This window comes from Dendrobium catenatum, unplaced genomic scaffold (assembly GCF_001605985.2).
Source record: "Dendrobium catenatum unplaced genomic scaffold, ASM160598v2 fragScaff_scaffold_231, whole genome shotgun sequence".
In the NCBI taxonomy this organism is placed as follows: domain Eukaryota; kingdom Viridiplantae; phylum Streptophyta; class Magnoliopsida; order Asparagales; family Orchidaceae; genus Dendrobium; species Dendrobium catenatum.
This window is the reverse complement of record NW_021318693.1, coordinates 5,829,339-5,855,208: the sequence shown is the minus strand read 5'-3', so window position 1 is coordinate 5,855,208 and position 25,870 is coordinate 5,829,339. Positions and strand designations below refer to the sequence as shown.

General features: G+C 33.3%; 1 protein-coding gene across 4 annotated transcripts in view; it reads left to right on the top strand.

The window, feature by feature from the left end:
* The window catches only part of LOC110104796 (DExH-box ATP-dependent RNA helicase DExH7, chloroplastic-like), an 89,283-nt gene that overhangs the window by 40,162 nt on the left and 23,251 nt on the right, over window positions 1–25,870 (top strand). For 2 of the 4 annotated variants that reach the window (XM_020834047.2, XM_020834048.2), the window contains exons 8-17: window positions 5,626–5,766; window positions 8,946–9,035; window positions 9,182–9,238; window positions 9,370–9,453; window positions 12,238–12,336; window positions 12,421–12,561; window positions 12,762–12,832; window positions 13,987–14,056; window positions 21,978–22,073; window positions 22,339–22,554. In XM_020834047.2, the coding sequence (XP_020689706.1) occupies window positions 5,626–5,766; window positions 8,946–9,035; window positions 9,182–9,238; window positions 9,370–9,453; window positions 12,238–12,336; window positions 12,421–12,561; window positions 12,762–12,832; window positions 13,987–14,056; window positions 21,978–22,073; window positions 22,339–22,554 (1,065 nt within the window). Of the gene's footprint in view, window positions 1–5,625; window positions 5,767–8,945; window positions 9,036–9,181; window positions 9,239–9,369; window positions 9,454–12,237; window positions 12,337–12,420; window positions 12,562–12,761; window positions 12,833–13,986; window positions 14,057–21,977; window positions 22,074–22,338; window positions 22,555–25,870 lie in introns of those variants that run through there. The other 2 variants (XM_028693150.1, XM_028693149.1) reach the window with 2 other exon arrangements.

Here is a 25,870-nt window from a genome sequence, read left to right as displayed (position 1 = left end):
TTTTTCTTACGTTTGAGGGGGACTTTTCTGTCACACAACAAAACCGATGTAAAACCCGAAAAATGTCAGTTTTAGACCTCGCATGCTTTTCAATGTGTCGCGACTAGATTTAAGTGAATTTTTCAAAGTCGTCAGAATTTGATGAAAATAATTTTATAAAATTCTATGTAAAATTTTAAGAATTTTGGTATATAAAACCTATATCTAATTTTGCTTAATTTAGAAATTAAAATTAGTAGAAGTCTCTTAATACCTATGATACCCTTAATGATTATAAAAGCTTGAATATTTTAAGTGAGGGCATTTGGGTAATTTGATTTTTCCCTCTAAGCCTTAAGGGGACCGATTCTATTCGGTCCCCTCATATTTCTTCCGCTTGTTTGTTCGGCTAAACCGAAGGAAACGAAGAGAAGGAGGGCGGACGCTTGGGTAGGCTTTGGCGGCGGCTTTTGGGGGTGGTTTCCGACGGCCAAAGTTGGAAAATCTTAAGAGATGATAAAGAGAGAGTCAAGGTATGATTAGAATTAAGAATTTCTTTCTTTTCTCTTAGATTTTCGAAAGAGAAATTTTTTAGGGTTTGATAAAAACCTAGTTTTTCTTTACGAATTGAATAGGATAGATCTTGGAAATAATTTTATACTTGAGAATATGCTTTTCTCCAAAAAAATTTAAAGTTTCTAAAATTATGGTTTTCCCAAATGTTGATTTTTTATGAAATCTCTTAATAAAGTTTATTCCTAAGGGTTGTAGGAATATTCTAATGGTGAAATTTTGAGATTTTTTTCAAAATACTATTTTTTCTAATTTCTAATTAATTTAAATCCGAAAATAGAAATTTATTTAAATTAAATTAGGATTAGGGTAAAGGGTTAATTTGGTTAAATTATGAATTTTTAGAATATATGCTTGCTTTATGTGATCATTTGGAGAGAGGGAGAGGGAGAGAGAGAACTTAGGGTAGATTAGGAAGAGAATGAAAACTTTAATTTAGATTTATTATGAAGAATTTTGAAGGAGAAATTAATGTTTATAGCTGATAATCGCGGACCTCGAAGGAAGTTGTTCGAGCGGAGTAATCAAATCTTTTAAATCAAGAGCTCAGGATATTCCATATTTACATCATTTTCGAGTTGAAACATTCTACGTAGTTAATGATATGCAACTTCAAAAGTTAAATAATCGTTTTACAAAAATGAATACGGAGTTGCTTTTGTCTATTCCTATTTGAATTCAAATAATTCTTTTTTTGCATTTTATAAAGACAGATTAATTCATTTGACAAATCTTTATCTATGTGATTTTAGTCATGTTAATTTGACAATTCTTGAAAATCAGTTGGAAACTTATATCATGAATATTTAATATGATCCCCAATTTTCATTATTAAAATATTTTAGTCCTGCTGAGACAATGATACAAAACAAGGACATTTTATATCTTTTTATTTTTCACTATTAAAATTTACTTTAGTCTTGACGGTTGTAACAGTAGGAGTTGAAAGAGCATTTTCTGCAATGACTATTATAAAAACTCATATTCGAAATAAAATTGGAGATATCAGTGGATGAATGATACTTTACTCGTTTATATTGAGAAATAAATATTAGATTGTATTGATAATGATATTATTATTCATTTTTTCAAAATATGAAGAACAAACACTATAAATTGTAAGTATTTTCATCTTATATTTAGTATTTATTTTTTAATTTTTTTTTTAAATTGCCATTACCGATCCTAAGCCCAGATGAAAAAATTTGAAGGAATTATTTTAAAAGAAAAATTTGTGCCTCCTCTAGAAAAAATTTTTGGCTCCGCCACTGGCCAAGAGTAATCACCTAGCATGTGCTCCGTTCAAATACATTAAATACTTGAATTTAAGGTTCGAGAACAATTCACAAGTTAAAAAAAAGAATGAATCCAACTCTTATTCATCTCAAAAAGCAAGAAGTTTTGAATGATGCACGGAAATCTTGGAGATAAGAAGTGATTTTGATTTGGTGTCTGGTTTGATCAGCTTTTGAATTGGGTGTTCCTATGAGCTATATGTTCATCCAAATGCTGATATAACCATACAAATGCCATGCTAGAGACCTAATTAGCCCCAATAGTCCCAGACTCATTTCAATTAAGAAGACACTAAAAATCTTAAAAAAATTAAGAGAATTGTTCAAATGTATTGTCACGATCCGACCCGGTGAGCTCGCATAAAGGAGGCGGGAATGAATGTCGGACTTAAATGTTAGAACATAATATGCCAATATCATTAAAATATGAAATATGTGAATCTAAAACAACTCAATGGATAATTAGCGCATCTAAAAACAACTTTCAATTGTATAACAAAACATTTCATATGTAAGTATCATAGGATTTATAAAGGATGGCTAAAAGTTTATCATGTCAACATCCACCCACAAAATCATTTTGCAACAACTAAAGAAAATATATTAGGAATTATCCTCCGGTCCTCTATGAATGTACGTAAATCAGGGTCGTTCAACCATTCGCCTAGCAGCAGAGTCTATTGAAAAGCATTAGAAAACTAGGAAATGAGCTAAACTCAACAAATAACAATTACATCTAAACTCATATGCAATATAGATGAATCAATATGAATGTTAATTAAACTTGTATATATATCTATAACATCTTTATGAAATGAAATGAATAGTTTGAGACATAAACTTCTAAACTTCCTTTTACATTGCTCATATAAATATAAACATCCCTACTAGAGTACCCATATTGTACTGGTCATATACAATATCATATTTGGCCATTTATCATCATTTTTCTCGAAGAGTTGTATTACCCTGAAGAGCCGTATTATGCAAGTGCACTGTATTGGTACTCTGCCTCAACATTCACAAACTTACATACATTGATATCATAACATAAGATGATTTAACATATGAACCATACACATCTTGAACATATCAACCATACATATATTTGATCCACTAAAATGAATTTGATTAAACATGAAAGTGAACTTTTGTACAAATGAAGAGTTTTCTATCTAAACATGAAATGAAACATAAACATCCATATGCAACTCAAGATGCAAATAACATCTTAAGCATAATGCAACATAATTACAATTATGGCCATGTGCAAGACAAAATAATTAACCTCTTAAAGAACAATTGCAACATAAACATACTTAAAAGAAAAAATATGAAATTTAGAATGTAATTATCACTTTAAGCACTTTGCAAATCTCCTCGAACCAATCTCTTCTTAGGTTTAACACCTAAAGAAAATAATTACTTAATTTAATATACATGCCTATTCTCCTTTTTCAAATGTTCTTATTAAATACTTTCCTTCTCTAATTATTTTACCTAAGCAATTAATGAATTTTAACATAAAAATTTCGGATTTAATTAAAATCCTAATTTTAGGAACCCAAAATTTTCATATTTCCTTCCAATTAAAATTTAACTTATTTTTCATAACCTATATTATAGTTAAACCTAATTACTTTTCAAATTAAATTAATTTAGAGATTTGGGAAAAAATATTTGTATCAAAATCTCATTTTCTCTTAATTAGAGCCCTCCCAAGACTCCTAGGAATAATATTAGTTAATAACTTAGCTCAAAATATCAAAATTAGGAAAAACCTTAATTTTTGAAATCACAAAAACTTTAGGATAAATTCAAATTTCATGCTTAGAAGTGTTTTTAAACCCTTCTTAACAATATTCCTAAGAAAAAAATTAAATTTTAATGAAACCCTAATTTGGAGTTTTGAGCAAAATTTCATTTTAATAAGTTAGATTCATGTCTTAAATCATGTCTTAAATCATTCCCTATCATTTTTTCTTTGAAAATCCTAAGATTTGAGCAAACCCTAAAATTTAAAACTAAGAAAATCTAGGGAAAAAAATGAGTTTCTTTGCAAGAGAAGCTTACCTCCTTCTTCCTTAGCCTTTCCCCTTTGATTTCCCTCCAAGACTTCGCCGGAAAGCACCGCTGCCCGCCGGATTTCGCAAGCACCCGACACCTCTTCCCCTTCCACGCGTGCGGTCGAACGGAAAGGATGCAAGGGACCGAATGGTTCTGTCCCTTAGGTGTATGAGGGCTTAAGGAAGAGAAATAAATGCCTGATTACACGTGCACCTTTCTCCTAATAGTTTAGGATCATAAGAGTAATTTGGGTATAAAGGTGAAATATTACTTAAACTAACTTCAACGATTTTTAGTTTTAAATTCGTGCGAAATTAGGTATAGGTTCTTTATGTCGTTTCGATCGAAATTTCGCGTAGAATTTAATAAATTTTTTTATTCGAATTCCGACGACTTCGAAATTTTTCCTAATTTTGTTGCGGTGCATTGAAATGTGTGCTATGCATCTGAATGATATTTTTCGGGTTTTACATGTATTGTATACATCATGCAAGAACTATAACTACTTTTTGAAATTGAAAATTTTGAAATTCAAAATTAAAAATGTTAGTCATTGACTGATAGCATGCTTTGTTTTTTGTTCTTAAGAATGAATATGTTTTGTTCTTTGATTCTCATCAGTACAATACCCAGTTTACCCACTTTCACGTGCTGATTCTTATCTTTGAGCTTGTTTGATTCTCATCAGTACAATATCTACTTGCACGTGATTATTGTTATCTATGTTCTTGTATAGATCTTTCAAATTGATTGTCTATTTGATTCCTAGTTCCAGTTTTTTATTGTTCTATTTTTATGCTATGTTAAAGTTGTTTTGTAACTCGCGAGCACATAATTTTAATGTATTAAAAAAATTTGAGCAACATAAAAGAATGTTGAAAACAGGATACACAAATGGAGCCAAGGAGTGTTTTCCTGGATTACTTTCAGTGCATTTTGCAATAACAACTGTGAAATAAATACAATACTCTTAAGAACTAGGTAGTGCATTTTTAATACCAGTTTGTTAAATTAATAAATTTTTTTGCATCACCTCCTAGTTTTATTGTTGGGGAGCATCTAGCATTGCGATTTACATTCCTATTCTTGGCACATGCCCCCTATGCCCTGTTATGCCTGCCATCAAGGACGATCCTATAAAACGGTTCCCCTGCAAGACATCCCGTTATGCAGCAATGCATTATCTTGTTTTTTTACCCACTATAATATGCCTATATCCAATATTCCTTTTAGACAACTGATAAGTTTCCTTCCCTCAGTTGGGTTTCTCATGAGCAATTCAGTTGTACTAGTTGAACCTATAGGCCTATTTTTTGACATTAGTAATTAGCATATTATACTTTTTCTAGAAATCAACCTTGTTGTTTCATAATTCTGTCATGTTAGCATGCTTCTTCATTTTCTAATGTATTGGTCAATGGCGGGTAATTATACATCTTTTTTTGCATGCTAAAACACATAATTGGCAGAAGAGGTTTTTTTGGTATTTTTTTAATTTGCTTACCCTACATCTTTGCTGACCCCAAATTGTTGGGGATAAGGTTAATGATGATGATGTTCTGCTTATCCCCCTTCCCAGTGATAGCGAAACAAGGAAGAATGATGAATCTATAATAATAAATACATGATTTGTCAACATTTTTATTTATCCACATTAATATAACCATTAGTGGTTTGTATTTCTATGTTTTTACCATCATATCTTGTACAGAAAATGTCAAGCATGGTTGAAGATTGGATATCTCAGGCAAATGCAAAACAACGACGAGGGAGAGCTGGTCGTGTAAGGCCTGGAATTTGCTTTTGCTTATATACTCTCCATAGGTTTGAGAAACTCATGCGCCCCTTTCAGGTCTTCTTTCTTTCTCAGTAACCTTGTAATGCTGTCTTAGTTTTTGTGCTGCAATCACATTTTATGTATCAATTTTTAAATGCATTTATGGTACCATGGTATTCAAGCACTAAAGATATCATGGTCATCATTTCATGAACACTTTTATTATATGCTTTCCTTTTAAATGGAAAAGTTTAAATTTTTTTATTATTATTTGAAAAAAGATCTATAAGTAAACCTCTCAAATTGTCGGTGCATTGAACAAATACAAACTAGTAATGAGAAGAGACACTGCTTAAAATTGAGTAAAAATGAGTTATGTTCGCCTTTTTTTTATTTTTTTCACAAGAAAGGATAGCTTAAGGAATGATTATATCTGAGGAACAATTAACATCCATTGAATATAAGATAATTGAAAATATATTTAGGTTGTTTGAACGCTCCGTGCTTCCAAAATTCACTCCCAACTTTACAGAGAGAGTTTCCATTATGGAAGCCCTAATGGGTCTCACTTGCTTAATTAAACAGCGTTTAGGAGAGAAAATTTGAATTAGAGGTTGTTTAGGGATTTTGTAAGCCTCCTTTGGCCTTAATTAGTCTTTTGGAGGTTAGGGTTAGGGTTATCTTGAGATTGGCTGAAATTTTGAGATTGAGGTTTGTTTTGGTGTGGGCTATAGGTTTGTTAGAGATTTGGAGAGTATTTCTTTCTCTCGAATTGAAGAAAATTGTATCTTGCTTTGTTTTTCTTGTTCTTGGATTGAATCAAAGTATTTCTCGTGTTTCTTCTCCAATCTACTATATTCCATGTATTTTTCTTGCTGATTTCCCCTTGAAATCAGCCATGTTTCTCGCTGTTTTTGCGAATTCTTGCTAGGTTTGCTTGTGAACTCAAGTATTACCCTTAGGGTTATTTACGAACTCAAGTACTTCCTATCAAATTGGTATCAGAGCGTTGTCTTGGGACCATTGGCGGCTCAAATCCAGAAATTTCAGCAAAGAAATTTCATCCGCAAGTTCTTCTTGAAAGCCTTGGGAAGGAAAATAGCCGGAAGGAAAGTTGAAGTATTGGAGGGAGAAATAGGTAAACTAAAGACAAATTTTGAGTAAAAAATTGCTGATTTTTAGAATCAATTTGCTTCCATCCATGAAAAAGATGGATGGAAGGTTCGTCGCCTTGGAAGATATGATGAAGAAGATGTTTTAGGGCAAACAAAATCCGATGACATCGCAAGAAAGGGAGACTACCAGTAACAATGGGAGATGCATAAATCCGAACTCATTTAGGGGGAAGGAGAATCCATAAGTGGAGATCCTTGAGGAAAATGATGGAATGCCTCATCTATAACCATTTTCTAGAGAGGAGATGAGTATGGGCTATGAAAGGATGGGTGTTGATTTTGTGGGGAAAAGGGATGATTTTTACCGCCGGGGTGCTGAATATGAAAGGAGAAGAGGGGAATATGAGGAAGGGCTCGGGTATGATTGACGGAGGGAAAATCGTGACCACTGGGGAGCACTTTCTATTCAAGGAATGGGAGGTTATGGAGTTAGGGGAAACAGGGGTGACTCGAGGGTGAGGAAACTGAAGATGCTCATCTTTGAGGGAGAGGACGCACATGGCTGGATCTACAAGGTAGAGCAATACTTTGCAGTCAATGGATTGATTGATGAGGAGAAATTGACAGCGGCAAGACTGTGTTTGGAAGGGAAGGCACTGGCATGGTACCAATGACGGGACATGAGACGACCCATTCGATGCTAGAGGAAGTTCAAGGACTGTTTACTAGAATATTTTCGAACCAATAGGGGTGTTCAAAGGTGTGGGCCAAGTGGCTACCATTGATAGAGTATTGGTACAACACGTATTATCACTCAGCTTCTCAGATGAACTCAGTCAAAGTGTTGTATGAAAAAGACCCCTACACTTGGTGCATTTTGGGCATGGGAGCGCACCAGTCTCTTCAGTAGAGTTGTACTTGGAGGAAAGGGATAGGATGCTAGAGGAGTTGAAGAGGCACCTGATGAGAGTACATCAGATTATTAAGAAGCAAGCAGAAAGACACATGAAAGACTTCCAGTTCCAAGTTGGGGACAATGTGTTTTTAAAATTACGTCCTTACAGATAGAGGATAGTGGCCAATAGGAGAACGAGAAACTGACCTCGAGGTATTTTGGCCTGTATTAGATATTAGAAAAGATTGGTGCAGTGGCTTATTGCCTGAGGTTTCCCCTGACTGCCAACATACATCCAACGTTCCATATATCACAGCTGAGGAGGGCCCTAGGGGAGCATGCCGCTAGTGCGACATTACCGGCGACATTGACTAAAGATTTGGAGGTGGTGTTGAAGCCGTTTAAGCTTAATGGGGTACAGCACGGAGAAGGGAGGGATAAGGAAGTCTTGATTAAATGGAAGAGCCTACCAGACTATGGCTCCATCTGGGAGCCATACGAAAGGGTGAAGTCCCAATTCCCATCATTTCATCTTGAGGACAAGGTGAGTGTTTGGGAGGGGGTATTATTATACCGGCTAATGAGCTGGTTGATAGGTTTGGGTCTATTCCAGTTGAAATAGACCTACCACCCAGCAAAGGGGCGGACGGCCTAGTGAGGCCTAGTAGGGTTATAATAGGGTTTTAGGATTTAATTAATGAAAGCTTTGGGAGGGAAAATTCAAAATCAAGGTCTGTTTAGGGAATTGTATTTGTGCTTTTGCTTTAAGTAGTTTTTTTCTCTCTAGGATTAGGTTATGTGATGTTTATGTAGAATTTATATTTCTCCAAAGTTTGTTTTGGCTCTATTCTTCAACTAAAGAGTTGGAGAGAAGGATCTTCCTCTCGAATTGAAGATCCACTGTATCTTGTCCTTTTTCTTTATTATTTCAGCAATTTCAAAGATTTTCAAGTGGTTTCCTTCAGGTTTTTCTCCCATAAATCTGATTTGTGCTTGCTAAAATCTAAATTTCTGCACCAGTGTTCTATCAGATGCATTTGAAGCAATGGAAAACTCTTTTGCTCAACACTCCTATAGCTCCTCATTGTCTTTCTTGTGCTTTCATTGAACAATACATTTCATGATTCAAGTTATTTGGGTGTAAATTTTTTCATCATCATGAATTTACAGAATGTTTTATAGCATTGATCACTCTTGATATTATTGCTTCAAAAATTGTAAATCTGTTGCTAAATTTATTGAAGGTGCCGGAAATGCTACGGATGCAACTTTCTGATTTGTGTCTACAGATCAAATCTCTTTCTCTAGGTGATATAAAATCTTTTCTCTCTGAGGTCTGTTTTGCTCCATTTTTAACTTTCTATGTTTTTTGGCAAAATTCCTTTTTCTTGTTTTATTCGTTATCTTTTTATAATAATACTTGTAGAATCCATTTTTCGTTTTTCTTTTTTAGTGGTTTTCTTCTCATTTCTTTTTCCAGGCATTAGAACCACCCGGAGAAGAGGCTATTTCCTCTGCAATTGACTTGCTATATAAAGTATGACAATTAATTTGCTAATTAATAATATACGCCCCACTTTTCCATTTTCTTTTATTACTAATTAGGTAAAAAACATCTAATTAGATGCCTTATAAAAATTGATAATATTTTCTGTTTACTTTTGTCAGGTTGGGGCCTTTGAAGGATATGAGGAATTGTCACCGCTTGGTTATCATTTGGCGAAACTTCCTGTGGATGTCCGTATTGGAAAGGTCTTGTCTCTCTTTTTTGTGTTTGTTCTAAAATCATGACCTCTTATGTGAGAAACCTTCTTTAACTTTATATTCTATCATAAAAAAACAGCACTTAAAAATTCCATAATAGCATTTTAAATTTAAAGCTCATTAAACTAAATTTCTTTTGAAATTTCTCCATAAATTTTAATATACCTCAAATGTTGGGAAGTCAAGAAAATTTTTCATATATCCTTTTGTAGTTTTGTTGATCGTTTGATTTGATTGCTCTTAGCTATACCTATATTGACTATAACAGTTTACATAGATTTTAAACAACGAAGAGTGTCAAGTCATGTTATAAATAGATGGAAGATGATTTCCTTGCATTTTCATTGATAACATATATTAAAAGTTATATTGCAATGAGTTTTAAGGCAAAATCAATTATTTGTGATGTAAAGAAGAAGTGTTGGGCATAATTTAAGATGCTTCAACATAATAGTTTGATTATATATATACTTTATAGGATTTCTTATTTACAATTTTTTAATTTAAACTTTTTAATCCATTTATATTAGTTTAGAAAGAAAAAACTTCTAATTTTTATTTATTTTAGAAGATTTTTTTTCACCGCCTGTTTTTTAAATTTTGGTTCTTCCACTGATTCTAATGTTTCAAAAATTAAGAATAATAAACTAAAATTCATACTTTTTTTAGTTTATTGCTGATTGATGATATGCTCTCCTATCAAATTTCCGATTTCTTTTAAAATTGTCTTATTCTTTGTATTTTATATTCTCTGTTGCTAGGTTAAACATCTTTAAATTTAATCATAAATTTTACAACTTAATGAAATATTGGTTTGGTTGGATGATCAACGTAGATTGGTAAAAGGTCCTGTATAATATTTTTTAATTTGTAACATTGTTGGTGTTACATTTTGGTAAACAAAACCTGTATATTGACTAATTTTTGATAGGGATATCTCGTAGAGCACTAATATCAAAGTTTCAGTATATGCACACACTCAAAGATAAAAAATTCTAATATTCGGCTTTATACTGTGTTATAACACTCAAAGATATGCTGCATTGTCTGAGATTTTTGCTACACTTGTCCTTGAATAAGCTATATGTTTTTTTTTTTTACTTATTTTTTTGTGCTGCTTTATTGGGCTACAACTTTCTTGTTCGTTTTTAGAAATTTGCGGTGGAAAGCAAAATTTATAATCGTATCAACTAGAGTGTAATAACTGCAAGGAAGCTGCTCCATGATCTATAACAACTTTTATTGAAAACTACAATCGCTCTGAAAAAACCCTAAATTTTAATAGTACATGCTATATTTCATCATTTGTATTCTCTTTTTATTCAATTGAAAGCTAATAATAAAATTTCCAACGCATGCTGTTTCTAGATCACATTAAAACTTGACACTCAATCCTTTGAATGAGTATTGTTGTTAGATCTCATTGGTATTTTTTGCTATTTGGTAGAGAGTGCTGTCTCTTGAAATTTTTTTAGATTGGAAGATATATTTTTGTTATGTTTTTATTCTTTTAATTGAGGATATTCATCTATTTTGTTAACTTTTCATTCATCTTGAATGCCTATTTATATGCATCTGATAAAAAGAATTTATCTTCCAGCAAAGACATTATGTATATGCAGATATATGATATGCCATATTTGTATTGTATAAATGATGATATTTTGTGTTGTATGGTATCATTGTCAGATTGTCATTGCTTGATTCAACGTGAAAAAAATATAAATATCAAGGTTTTGAAAATCTGACCGGATAACGAACCGGAAGAAGAAAAGGTTCACGGTTCGACCAGTCGGACCGGGGTCGACTCTTCTCATAGAAGTATCCATCATGCATATATTGTTGGAACTAAAAAATACAAGTTGTTTAGTCCCACATCACTTAAGAGCTTTATGTTTTGTTATTTATATACATTGTCTTGTATGCATGAGTTTAGAGCCCTCATGGGATGAAGGAATCATGTTGGTGTGATACATTTGTATTTAATGTATATAATATTTAAAAACTTTTGGAATTATATTATCATATTTAAGTTAATTTAATATTTTAAAAAATATTTTTATATAAAATTAAATTATATTATAATTGAACCGGACGGTTTTAAGAACTCGGCCGCTAGACCGGTTTCTTAAGAGGACCGAACCGGCCTTAGGACTGGTTCACGGTTGAACCAGTCGAATCGGCCGGTCCGGTTCGATTTTTAAAACCATGATAAATACCATCAGTAATGCTAAGATTTTTATTCTTTATGTTCCGGCCTTCTGCAGCAGCTATGTTTCATAGTAAGTAGTTAATAATATCTAAGAAGGGAAAAAAAAAAAGGATTGGTGGAATTTGAAGGTAAATCTATGAAAATAGGTGGTGGAAATTTTATTTCTATTACTTTCATCTCTTCTATGCTATCCCTGCGTAAATCATGTCTAAAACACATACATAGGGAATGGGTTTGGATGCCTTCATCCCAGCATGACCACCTTAAAGTAATCATTATTGGATGCTTGGTAGTGTTGTATTATACATTGCATTCTGAGCATAAAATGTTATACACTTGGAATTACTTGCCAATTTTTGAACTGATTTTCTTTTGGTTTTCTTTGCTTTTTAACGTTTTGATGCCACTAGCCATAACAGGTTCGACATACCATGGTTATTTCCTTCAATTTCTTTTCTACTTTTTGACCTTTAGATATTGATTTATTTTCAGGTACTCAATAACACGCAGAGTATTTTTTTCCACTTTTATTTATATGCTAAAATTTATCGTATGTGCAGATGATGTTGTATGGTGCAATTTTTGGTTGTTTATCACCAATCCTTTCAATTGCAGCCTTTTTGAGCCATAAATCTCCATTTCTGAATCTCAAGGATGAGGTTTATTAGCTTACACTAAATAAGCTTTTTTTTATTTCGCTAAAATCTTGATTCACATTAAGTTTTATGAGTTTTCTATTGCAGAAGCACAATATCTTGAGAGCAAAGTCAACTTTGATGACTTACGACCTTAATGGTTGCACTACTGCTAATGAAAGCAACAAGCCATCAGATCATCTATTATTGGTTGTTGCCTACAACAGATGGTCTAGGATTCTACACGAGGTTTAAAATACTACTGTGCATGATATTTTATTGTGATCCTCATTATCAAGAAGCTATTAACATTTAACTAGACTTGTTCAAATTTTTAGGCCCTACGTATCAACCTCATGCAGTAGGATGAAAAATATTTTTCCATTGTACTTCATATAGTGCCACATACTTTCCTAAAAGTTCAAAATTTTATATTGATGATTTTGCAGAATGGGTCAACTGCTGCATATCGTTTTTGCAATTCGTTCTTTTTGAACAGTTCTGTCATGTACACCGTAAGGTTAGACTATTTCAGTTGTTATTCCTCTGTTTTTTCCCGAAAGTACTTTATCTTCTTACCCTGTCCTTTAATGAGTTTTGTATAATAAAATTGAATACATGACAAACAATTTTATAGAATAAGAAATTAATAGTTATTAATCAATATTGTTAGGTGATTAAGTGATATCTAGATGTGATAAATTTAAACATCTTTGATATATTATAAAAAAAGAACGAGGGATGCTTATGAGGACGTACTGTCTGGAGTCAAAGTTGAGTGGTTTAAATGGAGCGCCTTATGAGTGCATGACATCTAACAATATCATGGAGTCTTAAGGGTATATTTTATAAAACTAATGTTAGATCATACATGCTATATGGATATAACTACTGGGCAATAGAAAGTCACAAAATCGGAGTTATGTTTTGTAGAGATGTTAAGATAGACGTTTACAAAGTTATAAGTTTAGTTTGATAATTGATCGTATGAGAATGACCGATGCAAGTAGCGCTTTGATGATAAAATTGTGGTTAATAGAGTTGTGTGATGGGTGCATGTGGTGCTGAGGATAGAAGATAGACCAATATGATGGACATATAAAATTAATGCAAAAGAAAAATGGGGTAGACCAAAATTAACGTAGGTAGAAATTGTGTAAAAATATTCATGCAAAAATAAAGTTAACACCATAAGAAACTCGTAACATGAATATTGACAGAGGATTTGTAAAGCTGGCCCAAAATTGTTGGGTTGATGCTAATGAAGATGATGATGCTGGCCTTACCAATTATTTACTATGAGAAAACTTGCCAAGCACCTACATGTACATGTATCTATTTTTTGCATGGTATGTACTCTATGGGCTTCTTGATGGTCTTGACATTTGAACTTGATTAGCTGCTGAGTGTTTATGGGATCATTTGTAAGCATGCACGCACGTACTCAAAACATGCTATATTTGATACATGCATATATTTACACATTTGAAAAGACAAATAGCTATGATCTGATGCCACCAAGCATGCATGCAAAGAGTGAATGCATTATTTTCTAGAATTATGTTATCCATGTTAAAGCAAACTTTTAACTGCGTATTTCAATTATTAAGACTAATCGTGGTCTCTATATTGGATTTTTTTTTCCTGTTTTGCTAACATTTTCTAACTTGGCAGAGACATGCGCATACAGTTTGGCAATTTGTTAGCGGATATTGGACTTATCACTCTCCCAAAAAATTTTAAGGTAGATGTTTTGTGATAAATTCTCCTGGCTTTTCTTGGCATTGCTGTATAATTTCTTATTTTGATCAATGCTAATAAGTTTTGGCTTGTTGACCTTCGTATAAAATAAAAAAAAAGGTGAAAATCCCGTAGATAATACCTGTAAACCGTCGGATCCTTAAAATCTTGCCGAAATCGCGCTGAAATCGGCGCCGTTTGAGTCGCATCCTGCGGAAATCCTGCCCAAATCCCGCATTTCTCCCTCGATCGCCTCCCGTTTGCATCTATAAAAGGAAGACGAGCTCAAGCCTTCGGAGATACCACGACCAGTCCTTCCTCTTCGACCAAATCCCGTTCGCTATCTGCAGCTCCAACCCGACGCCTCCATATCTCCGATCTCCTCCAAGCCGCAGCAAACCCGAACATCCCTCTCCGATCGAACTCCAGGCCCAGACTTCCGATCCCGCCCTTCTCTCTGTGCCGACCTGCTCTTACCCGCCGAACTCCAAGCAGAGAGAGAGAGAGAGAGAGGGAAGCACCGAACCCTACCTCTCTACTTGCCGCCGACTTCACCTCCTCCTCCGACGTTCTCTCCCTGTCGGATTGGAAGTTGCGGCATTTTGATCGAGTAACCACGGGAGCTCACTTACTGCGAAGGTATCTCCCTCACGCACGCTTCTTCGGTCGGATCTGATGAACCCGACGGGATTCAGCTCAAATCCTGTTCGAATCTTATGATTTTGCTCAAATCATTTCATAGATAGGGTTAGATATAATTAGTTATAATTATTTATAATTAATTATTATAAATAATGATTGATTATTAATAATTATATTTAATCATTTTTTTTAATTCTTAATCATGCCTAATTATTATTGATTATATTTAATTTTTATTAACTATAATTAATTGATATTAATTGTAATTAATTATTATTAATTGTTATTAATCAAAAATAATTATAATCAATTATAACTAGTCATGACTAATTAAAATTAAGAAAAAAATATGATATCTCTCTCCCTCGATCCTCGGGCCGACACCGACAACCCTACGAAGGTACGAAATCTCCTAAACTCAGATTCTCGCCCTCGGAGTTAGCGGCGGACCGGAAAACCGCCTATATACACGCCTTTATTGCGCGTGGTGGGATGGGACCCCGGTCCGACGCCTACGACGAGGCTCCAAACCCATGCTGCTACTATATGCCAGATAACACGTATATTCTACGTATTTGGTTGACGACTAGCCTTAATCGAAAGTTCTCTCTCATGATCGGGAGGGGTAATTAACTATAGGGGCTTGCGCCTATAGGAAACCAGAACTCAGATCATAAAGTCCTCACAAAATGAGGGCGAAATCTCTGGATATTGTCTTATCTACAAACCCATCTGCCTTCCAAAATTTACCTCGGAACTTATATCCGTTAAAACTCCCCTCGCTCATAATAGAAAGAAAAGCGCGGCGGGGAGGCCGGGGCCGAATTTTCGGAGCCCACATGGCTGTATTTTAATTTTAGTTTCAATGTCGTTGACAACTATCAAGTCACACGCTGAATCCATAAATCCCATGATGGGGGCTCTTATGTAGAACACTTGCATGCACTTTCCATTATCTCACTACAATGTGAGATGGTCAATGCACACTTGTCCATTTATGGAGGCAAATCCTTAATTTTTAATCCGCTCTCACATCCACATTATGGCATTGATAATCAAAATTATTTATATAGAGAAAAGTCCAAAATAGTCCCTAAACTATTTCTATGTGGCTAATTTTATTGTAAAGTGTCACATTTTTCGAATTTTCTTCATCAACTATACAAAATTGATCTCAAATGACCCCTTAGTAGAATTCGATGAAAATTGAGAGATAAAATTGCTCCCAATTTTGTCCTCACTATGCAAAATTCAACCAATTTAGTTCCTGATGGATCATTTGGTATCAATTTTGTTTAGTTGAGGGTCTATTTTAAAGAAATGTGATAATTTGAGACTATGACCACCTACAATAAATTGGGGAACAATTTCGCTTAATATATCTTGGTTACATCTGATATAAATTTATAATGTTGCAAGAAACTACAATTGAGTGATTGTTAAGGGATTTTGGGGAATTATAACACTTGCTTATTGTGTTTAATTTAGTTATTGTGTTTGGGTACAGGTGTTATATTGATATTCTGGTTACTCTGCCTAGTTGAAACATGTCTGGCAATTGTGTAAACCTAGAGCAAAACCGCAAAAAATGAATGGAGAATCTGTGTGAGTAAATTATGAGCATTGCTTCCTTAAGTTATTGCAATTGTTTGTAAACAATGACAATAATGGGACGAGCTCTTGCTGAATCCGTAATAGTTCTGTCATTCATGGTTTTGACAGTTGTTTTTTTGCTGGTTGATAAGTCTGAGTTCTATGAGTTTGATTATTCCTCTTAAAATAGATGTTGCACTGGAAACATTTGCTCTGGTCGGTTCTCAACCTTTGACGTTTTAAAAAACATAGACTTTGGTAGAAACAATAAACCACAGAACTCAATTCTTCTTTCGCAATAATGAAAATGTGGACCTTATCATCATAATTGTCACGACCTTGACCCGGAGGCTCAAATAAACAAAGCGGGAACAGACGGACAGATGATAGATTAAATTTTTATTTACTAAATCTATTTCCAATACACTGAAAGAACCGTTAAAACTTAAAAAATATATAAATTGATATAAAATGAATTAAATACCTTTCATTCGATGCGTCACGTCTACGATACACATTTTCATATTTTTTGTTCATTTTGATTATATTAAATTATGACATAAAATATTAGTGCAATTAAAAATAAGCCACAACTCAGTGAATAAAACATGCTTCTAAACTATAGTAACCCAAGACAATTGGAATAATATACATGATCATTTCAAGTTATATCTTAAAGTAATTCATTTAGATTCATTGCATTTCAAAAATTTCAATATCATGAATATACAATATCTTTATTTATATATGTCATTCTTTCTCATAAATAATACAACCGTCATAAGAGCCACCATCTAATTTAATATCAATGAAGGTACTCCTTTTCCAATTCATTTTTCTTTTTCATAACTTTTTCCATTTACGTGCATCAGTACATTGTGTCCTTAGCCAGTACTATAAGGGGTGTGCTCCATCAGTCAACATACACATGTAATTATTCTACATAAGTTATTTCATTTACCTTTTACCATATCATTTTATATTGATTTAATTAACAAACATCATGACATAGGATATATAACATCTCTTATGATATAAAATTCAAATCTTCCAATTCAACATGATCAATTATTTGGCATGTGAATCATTTGTAATGCAATTAGAAGCAATACAATTACCAAAAATTAGGAACATGAATATTCACCTTGATTCAGATATTTTATAGTTCCGCTCTTACTCCTTACAAAAATTGCTATTCAACTCCTACACAAAAGACATTATTAAATGTCAAAGTTTTGAATTACTGCTTTCTTGCTTTTAAATTTTCTTTCTTTTTAAATATATTTATTTTTAATATAATAATATAATATTTCACTAATTAAGATGTCATTATTATTAAATTTAAAATACATGCACTCTCACTCTTTCTCTCCGATTTTGCTAGTTAAAACACTTAATTGTTCTTGTATCTAATATGTTATATTCAATTAAAATGTTCTATGATCTCATTTATTATTCTCAAAGATATGCTCATAAATTTTATAAATAAAATTTACTAAAATTAATCATTTTAATTCAATAATTCTCAGTTATAAATTTTCATTATTTCAAAAAAATAAAATTTTACAAGACATACCTTGAACTTCTCATCTAAAAAATTGTTCATGCCTTAGCTTGCACGTAAGTAACTTCCTCCTTCAGCAACTTGCTCTCAGGTGCCGACTCCCTTCTCTCTCTCTCTCTCTCTCTCTCTCTCTCTCTTTCTCTCTCTCTCTCTTTCTCTCGATATCACTCCTTTTCCCTTTCCATCGTCTTCAAATGACGAAGCCACCCGCGAATTAGAAAAGTTCCTTATTCTTCTTCTCGGTTGCCTTCAATCCCATTCGTTCGTTTGATTTCACAAGAGTGAGCGAAATGTAGTTATTCTTCACAATTAGTTATTACTTTTCGTATCCAATTAGTTATTACTAAAAGCTCCTATGCTCGCAGTTTGGCTGCTCGACCAACCCGCCTCACGTGTTCTGCTCGTTTGCTTTCATTTAGGACCGGTTTACTTGAGCCGGGAAAATCCGCTTCTTACAATCTCCCCTTATAAAAATTTCATACTCAAATTTTACTTATAACTTCTAGTTACATAAGTAAAATAGCATGTCCAATTTTATTCAAGATAAACTTCAACATTCGATATATAACTGAATAAAACTAAACATCTGATATAACATAACAAGATAACCTGATTAAACTAAAATATCTAATATAGCATAACAAGTTACTAGATTAAAAGCATCTCATTATTCTTTATTAACATATATTGATTCATTAGGCTCTTGCTAGGTCAAAGTATAAAGTCGCAGTCGAACATTCTGCCTTGGTTGAGTTTGTGTTGGAGTTGAAAATGTAAATTTCATCGTCTTTTGTTTGCCAAAGCTCTTCTATGAAGGTCTTCACTTGATCTCCTCTCTCCTGAAGTCCTTTGAACCAATGTATGATAATATTTTGCAATGCGTCCAAGCTGACAACACCAATAGCAAGTGTGTGAACCCATCAAACATTCACCGTTATGAAATCTTTCACACTTAGCACCAGCTTCCTTGACTCTGCTAACAACAACACTACTAACTCCACTAGGGCTAAAGTTAGGCTTCTTTCCATTGATCCTTTAATCTGATTAATGTACATATCTTCTTCAATATTATTTCTTTTATATTGATCTCTTCGCTTCTGAGTTATTTTAAGTTCAATTTTCACCCTTTTAGCTCTCTCTACCAACACTGAATAATCCTTGATTCCTAAAGGTATTAAAGGTTGTCTAATTGCATCTTTTAGACCAAATAGGAATCGATAACATTTCTCCTCTGTTGTTGCAATTAGCTACGTACATATTTGGATAAAGTTATAAATTTTGCTTCGTATTGCATTACTGATTTGTTTCCTTGAACTAGTCTGATAAATTTATCATGCATCTACCTCCTTGCTGACATAGATACGAACCATTCTCTGAAAAGTTATACAAAATCTTCCCAGTTGACCGGTAAATTTGAAATATCTCCTAGCCTGTGTTCGCATTGTCCTCTCCCTCACCTTTCTGCTTCTCCATCCAAAACAAATGTAGCGAAGTAGCACTTTCCATTCATCAGGACAAGACATACTATCCAATATCTTCTCTACACGAAGCAACCAATTCTCTGCCTCAATTGGTCTTTCATTACCTTTGAATGGTGGTGGTCGCATGTCCCGGAACAACTTCAAATATTTATCCACTCCAACTCCAGGCTGTGATCTTGATTTCTGAAGCATTTGGGTCATAGCCACCATCATATGGGTAAAAGTATTGGTGTTCATAGTCATTTCAGGTGGTACTTCTCCTTCCATATTTCTATTAGTTACTTCCTCTTGATCTTCCGCATACCTGATATATATATTAGATAATTAATTATACTATCTAATCGAATCTCTAAATTCTTTATAAATTATTCCTATGGCGCTTTCATTTTGATTCACATTCCAAAGATACTTATTGATCTCTGATGCCACTTTTGTCACGACCCGGCCCAGAGGCTCGAATTAACAAGGCAGGAACAAATGGTCAGATAGTAGATTGAATTTTTATTTGCTAAATCTAACTTCAATACACTGAAAGAGCCCTAAATGTCACAACCCAGCCTAGATGCTCGACTTAACGAGGCGGGAACGAAAGTCAAACGGTAGGGTTAAGTTATTTTAATTCATAAGTAATCCAACATTAAAACATAAAATTTTCTCCTTTATATCCGAAAAGCCACTAAAAAAAATTCTCATGTACTAAACATTTATAAAGATCATAATTTACCTGTTTTCAGTGTTGCGTCGTTTTCTATACATGAATTCTTCACTTTCTAACTTTTTTAAATCTCTAAAGACTTACCTAAAATATTTATTTAGTAGAATGAGCTTACAAATTAAACTCAGTGGGTAACAGTTAAAAATAATTTACATGAAACAAAATAAATACATACAACCTTTAGTATACGTCTTACTCGTTTAATAATGATTATACATTCCCTTATCTTTATTTTATTTATTTCAATCATTTATGCATATCATATTATATTCCTTCCTAACATTCATAAAGCTTTAATAATTATTCATTTTCCCAATTTAATTATTACAGGAGCACTGTCTATACGTACCTAAGATACAACCATTTTCATTTTTCCTTTTCTATAACCATTTTCTTTTTATGTGCACGAGTACATTGCTTCTTCAACCAGTACCATACGGGAGTGAACTCCTGTAAGTTTTGCATGCATATCCTTTTCCCTTTAACGTCATTTCATTTATACATTAATTTATCATATAAGTCATTTTATTCTTTCACCACTCTTTGCTTATATTCTTTATTTATGCAAGTATTATATATCTATTTCCTTTACATATGCATTTATATCCTCCATTTGAATCGTTTCACATAAAAACATCAAAAGATAAATAAACATTACTTTTAAAATTTAAACAAAACATTTAAAAATAATATATAAAAATGTCTATACATAATAGTAATCACTTGTCATTATCATAGATATTCCTTCCAAAGAATATGAAAATACAATAAGAAAATTTATACATAATTATAATTACTCACTTTGATTCTCCTCTTCCAATATTCGTCTGGTATTGAAACTCTTTTAACTGTTCACAATAACATAACAATTAATTAGTATTAAATTCAAATTTGGATGCCTCAACAATGTTTGATTTCTTCAATAGCATTACCTCACAATAGTTTTCTCCTCCTTCCTTGTAGAATTCTTGATGAATCGAACTCCTACAACTTTCGATCTCTTCCTTTCCAAAAATCTCTAAAATCGTACGATCAAAATTTTCATGAAAACTTGATTTAACTAATAAAGTTTAATAACAATTACATGATAGGAATTTACTTACAATGGGGATTTCCCCAAAATCTCAAAATCCCTCCTCTTTCACTTCCAAAATTCATTCTCCTTGTTTTCAATCTCTTCCTTTCTCTTCAATTTAATGTTTCTAATAATTAGAAAAAAAGATTAGGAAACAATTTTTACAAAATTTTAAAACAAACCTTTTTCCCTTTCCTTGTTGTTCCTCTCGCTCGTTGAAACTTCTTTCAAATTTATCACTCCTCGAATGGTAGGAATGAAAAGGAGTTGCTTAATCTTACCCTCCAACGCGATTGACTGCTAAAAATGGCGAAAGAAATCTTCCCCAAGCCTTTCGTTCAAATTCGGTCGTCCGCCCTCCGCCTTTGTTTCGCAAAAATGCGTCTTTAATTAGAAGGCTGTCAGGTTCAGTTGAACCGGCCCAGCCAATATCGAATTTTACACTAAAACTTAAGAAAAATATAAACTGATATAAAATAAATTAAATACCTTTCATTCAATGCGTCACATCTACGGTATATGCTAATTTTTTGGTGAGAAACAATTTGCATATCTTCTGGGTAGATGCTGATTATGGTGGTTCGTTTGGATTGTAATCATCCGTATATTTTACTCCATTGACGGGAACAATATTGTCTTGATTATTCTTCTTTTAGATGCTACTGCTGTAGAACATCTTGAGTATAAAAATTAGCAAAACTGCTTTTTATTCTTTCTAATATATTGTAAACATTGTTCTCTTTTTCCTGATTGGCTGGTTGCCATGTTTACATGTTCACCCATTTTTATCGTTTTACATCTTACCTCTACATCATTATTTTTCATGTATTTGTGGCTGCTTACATTTTCTAAAAGCAGGGCGATGGTAGAAGTAAAGACAAGCTAGAGAGTTGGTTTGCTGATATGAAACAGCCATTCAACGTCCATGCAATGCATTCTGCAGTTATCATGGTAAGATGTTTTAGTTTTGAAATGCATAATTGTGGCTGATTCTGTATTGCATTTATTTTTTTGCCATTGTTAATGGTCTGTCCTGCAAGGGTTTTCATGCAAACTCTCTTGTTATATATTCTATGGATTTTTCTCTCATGCTTAATTCACTTCTCATGATCATTTTTGTTTTGAAATTCTCTTTTTCAATTGCTCTATAATAGGGTATCAAGTATGCAAGGGTTCAGTTCCTAATTAAGAAATGATGCTTATGATGTTCCTGCAGTCTATTTTGTGTGCAGGTCTGTATCCCAATGTGGCTGCAACCGTAGAGGGCACTACTGGCGTACCTCTTGTTTACAATAAAGCACCGTCGAACAACATTTCTACAAATGATTGCTCTCTTTTGTTTGATGGGAAAAGAGAAGTTCATCTTCATCCATCCTCAGTGAACTATAACATAAAACGCTTTCAGTATCCATTCCTTGTTTTCCTTGAAAAGGTAATAATATGACATCCTCAATTCTGCTCACTTTCCTTTTGCAGAGAGCCAATAAATCACAGAATATCATTTGCAGTTTGAATTAAAATGAGGCAAAATGACAATGAGCTGCTCCTCTACTTATTGCCGTAGATTTTTTTCTTCAGCCTCCTCTCCATGGAGTATGAACTACAAAAAAAAGCGAAATTTACATGCATGACTATTTACTTAGAGGCCCTGGTTTTCCCCATTGGACCCACCTGAATATGTGCACAAATAAAATAAAGAAGTGTGGAAATATTACTTTAATTGTGGGTTCAAAATTATCATGGCTGGCTCTCTTGTGAATGTGTGCTCTAGTTTAAACTTTCAAAATGCATATTGGCATCAATAAAACACTATCCAGATATTTCATCTTAATTTTGTGAGGACTTTGTGATCTTATTTGAGGTTTACTAAAGCTATAAATTCCTATGGTTAATTACTCCTAGATCGTGAGAGGGGACCTTTGATTTAGGTTAGTCAGTAGGCGCAATGCTTAAAGGAGTACTAATCACTTAGAGTGGATGGTGAGTGAAATGATAACAAGCTTAATTAGGATCCATGGTTTCTTCGTCTCAGGTTGTCGTCGACCCTAATTTATATTGTGGAGGTATTTGACCCAATCTAATCGAAAGATCCTTATAAGTAGCCATGAGTTGCATCATAAAAAGTGATCTTATAGACTTGGGTGGACTTTTTTTAAAGGGATGATTTTTAGTTTACATTAGCTAATAAAGGTCTTTATGTCATATTAAGTGCACTTTATGATTCACCATTTAAAATGATTGAGGGGAATTTTAAGGCTTTGACCTTAACCATAATTTAGTAGTGATAGTTTGATTGAGCCACCCAGTCAAAGTGCCTTATTTGTAACCCTAACTAAGTAATATCATTTTTTAACTGAAATTACCCCAGTAGAGGATACATGCTAGTCCTTGCTTGTGTAAGATCTTTGAGAGTGATCCTGGAAATTTGCTTGATATGCCAATAGTTGTTTTTGTGAGCCTTGATAAACTATTGCAGATGATGGATGGATAGTTGCTTTTAACTTGAAATGGTACTGTTTTTTTTTTATATATTTTATGACTTTTTTATATTTTAATAGAGATTTGGGTCAAAAATAATTTTCTTTGGAATTTGAGGGTATTTTTAAAGTAGGTTCTCTTTTGATTGGCATTATTCATCAACACAGTTATCATTGGAGGACAGTTGCATTATCTATATTTGTAATTTGAAAGCCTAATTTTTAAAATAGATCCCTCCAATTATGATGTGCAATAAGCATGCTCATCATAGGTGTAAGATGCTTATATTTGATTTCTTAAAACCTTATTAACTCTGTACGCTTACGTGGTTATCTGGTCCTTAAGTAAGGGCTTTCTATATGAGACACACTGTGTGTGCATGATTATTTTTATTTTTGAAAACTTGGCTTATTACAGTGAGCCATGCAATTTTCTTTTATTTGAAAATCAGTTATCCTATGATTGATTTTAGATTATTTACATGTTAATATTTAGAAAAATTAATTTTATCCTAAGAGCATACCGTATAACACATGTCCAGGCCAGCCGTAAACAAAAGCAAGTAAACAAATCTAGGAAAAGTATGTATTTCTAATGCGCACCCAATAAAAAATCAAAACATATATGTATATTTATAAATAAATCAATGCAAGAAAGTAAAGTGTAATGTCTAATTATTACAATTATGGGAAAGATGTAAAAGTGTCAGCTGAGTTGCTTGACTTATACGAAGTAAAGTTTGTGTTGGCTATGTGATATTGCACACTACAAGTGATATTTTACTTTATTGGAGAATAGTAGATATTCAATTTTAATCCAAGAGGTGATTTCACTTTAAGTTATTTGTGACTTAAAGCTTTTATTTAATTTTTATAATTGTTTATTATTTAGAAAGGTTATGAAGAACCCATAAAGCACTCACTGCTTGCTTTAAGGCATGCTTGCTACTAATGAAATCTTAAGATTTAATGGTGTAGGCACTCCACCTTTTGGGATGGAATGATTTATCATTGCATCAAAAGAAACTTAAGTGATTTTTAGGTATTTTAGTGGTTCTTTAATGTTTGGATAAGAGAGAAATATTTATCTAATATGGTAAGGTAAACATGCCTAAGAGTTTGGCTTAGAACTTTGTGAAATTCACCTAATTGGGTAAGTGAATTTCAACAGAAAGACTCATAAAAGACATCTAAAGATTATATTTAAAATGTCATAAGAGGATAAATATCACTTACTTGGTTAAGTGAAAATGTTAATTAGAGTTTGAGTCTAAGTAGAGGGACCACCTATTTGATTGAGGATCAAAGTAGATGAGACTGAAAGACCCAAAGCTTTGCAGCTGAGGGAGTGGGGAATTCTCTTCAACTTTTGGACCGAAGGAGGAGAAAATCTCCTATAACTTTGAGGTTGGAGGAGATTAGATTGAGGTCTATAGCTTTGAGGCTGATGGGGACATCAGCAGCGATTTCAACACATGAGATGCCGGAGATCGACGACCACGATCATGATCTGTATTTTCATCATTTTATGTAGTAGTTTATTTTTATTTTATGTTTTACCGTTTTTTCCCTCATGGGTATTTGGTAGCTATTGTAGCCCAAGGGGCATTTTAGTCTTTTGCTTATTTGTCATTTTGAGGCCTATTTATAAGGCTCTTTTCTCATGTAATAGTTAGTTTTATGAAATGAAAATTTTCCACTTATGTTCTCTTTGTGAGTTCACCCTCCTCGATCTCTTAGTGAGTTCGTAGGAGGAAACTAGATCTCTTTGTGAGTTCTAGGTGGTTTTGTTCTACTATTTTCTTTAGTTCTTTTGATCATTTCGTCAACGTGGAGATTTGGATCGGAGCATTTGTGGAGATTGGAATTCCCGTTTGAATCCCTTGTTTTTCCCCTACCATTTCTCCCTCCCCTTGCTCTGACGCCGCCTCTTCCAAGCAGCCCAAAGCCGCCGGCCTGAAATTCAGCCGCCACCGGCCAGCCTCCCGCCGGAAACTTCATAATTAATAAAAAAGATATGATTGTAGTGTTAATATTTGATGTAGTCTTAGTGTAACTGGAAACTTTTTTGTCACCCCCACAATTTTTCCATACGTATTTTTGGTAGTTTTAACATTACCTTTGACACTCCTATTTTCCTTCTAATGTTTGCTCAGCCAACCTCATGACATTGGGTCATTTCTCATCAATATTAATAAAAACATACAACAACAACAACAACATCAAGCCTTTATCCCACTACATGGGGTCGGCTATATGAATCATTTTTCT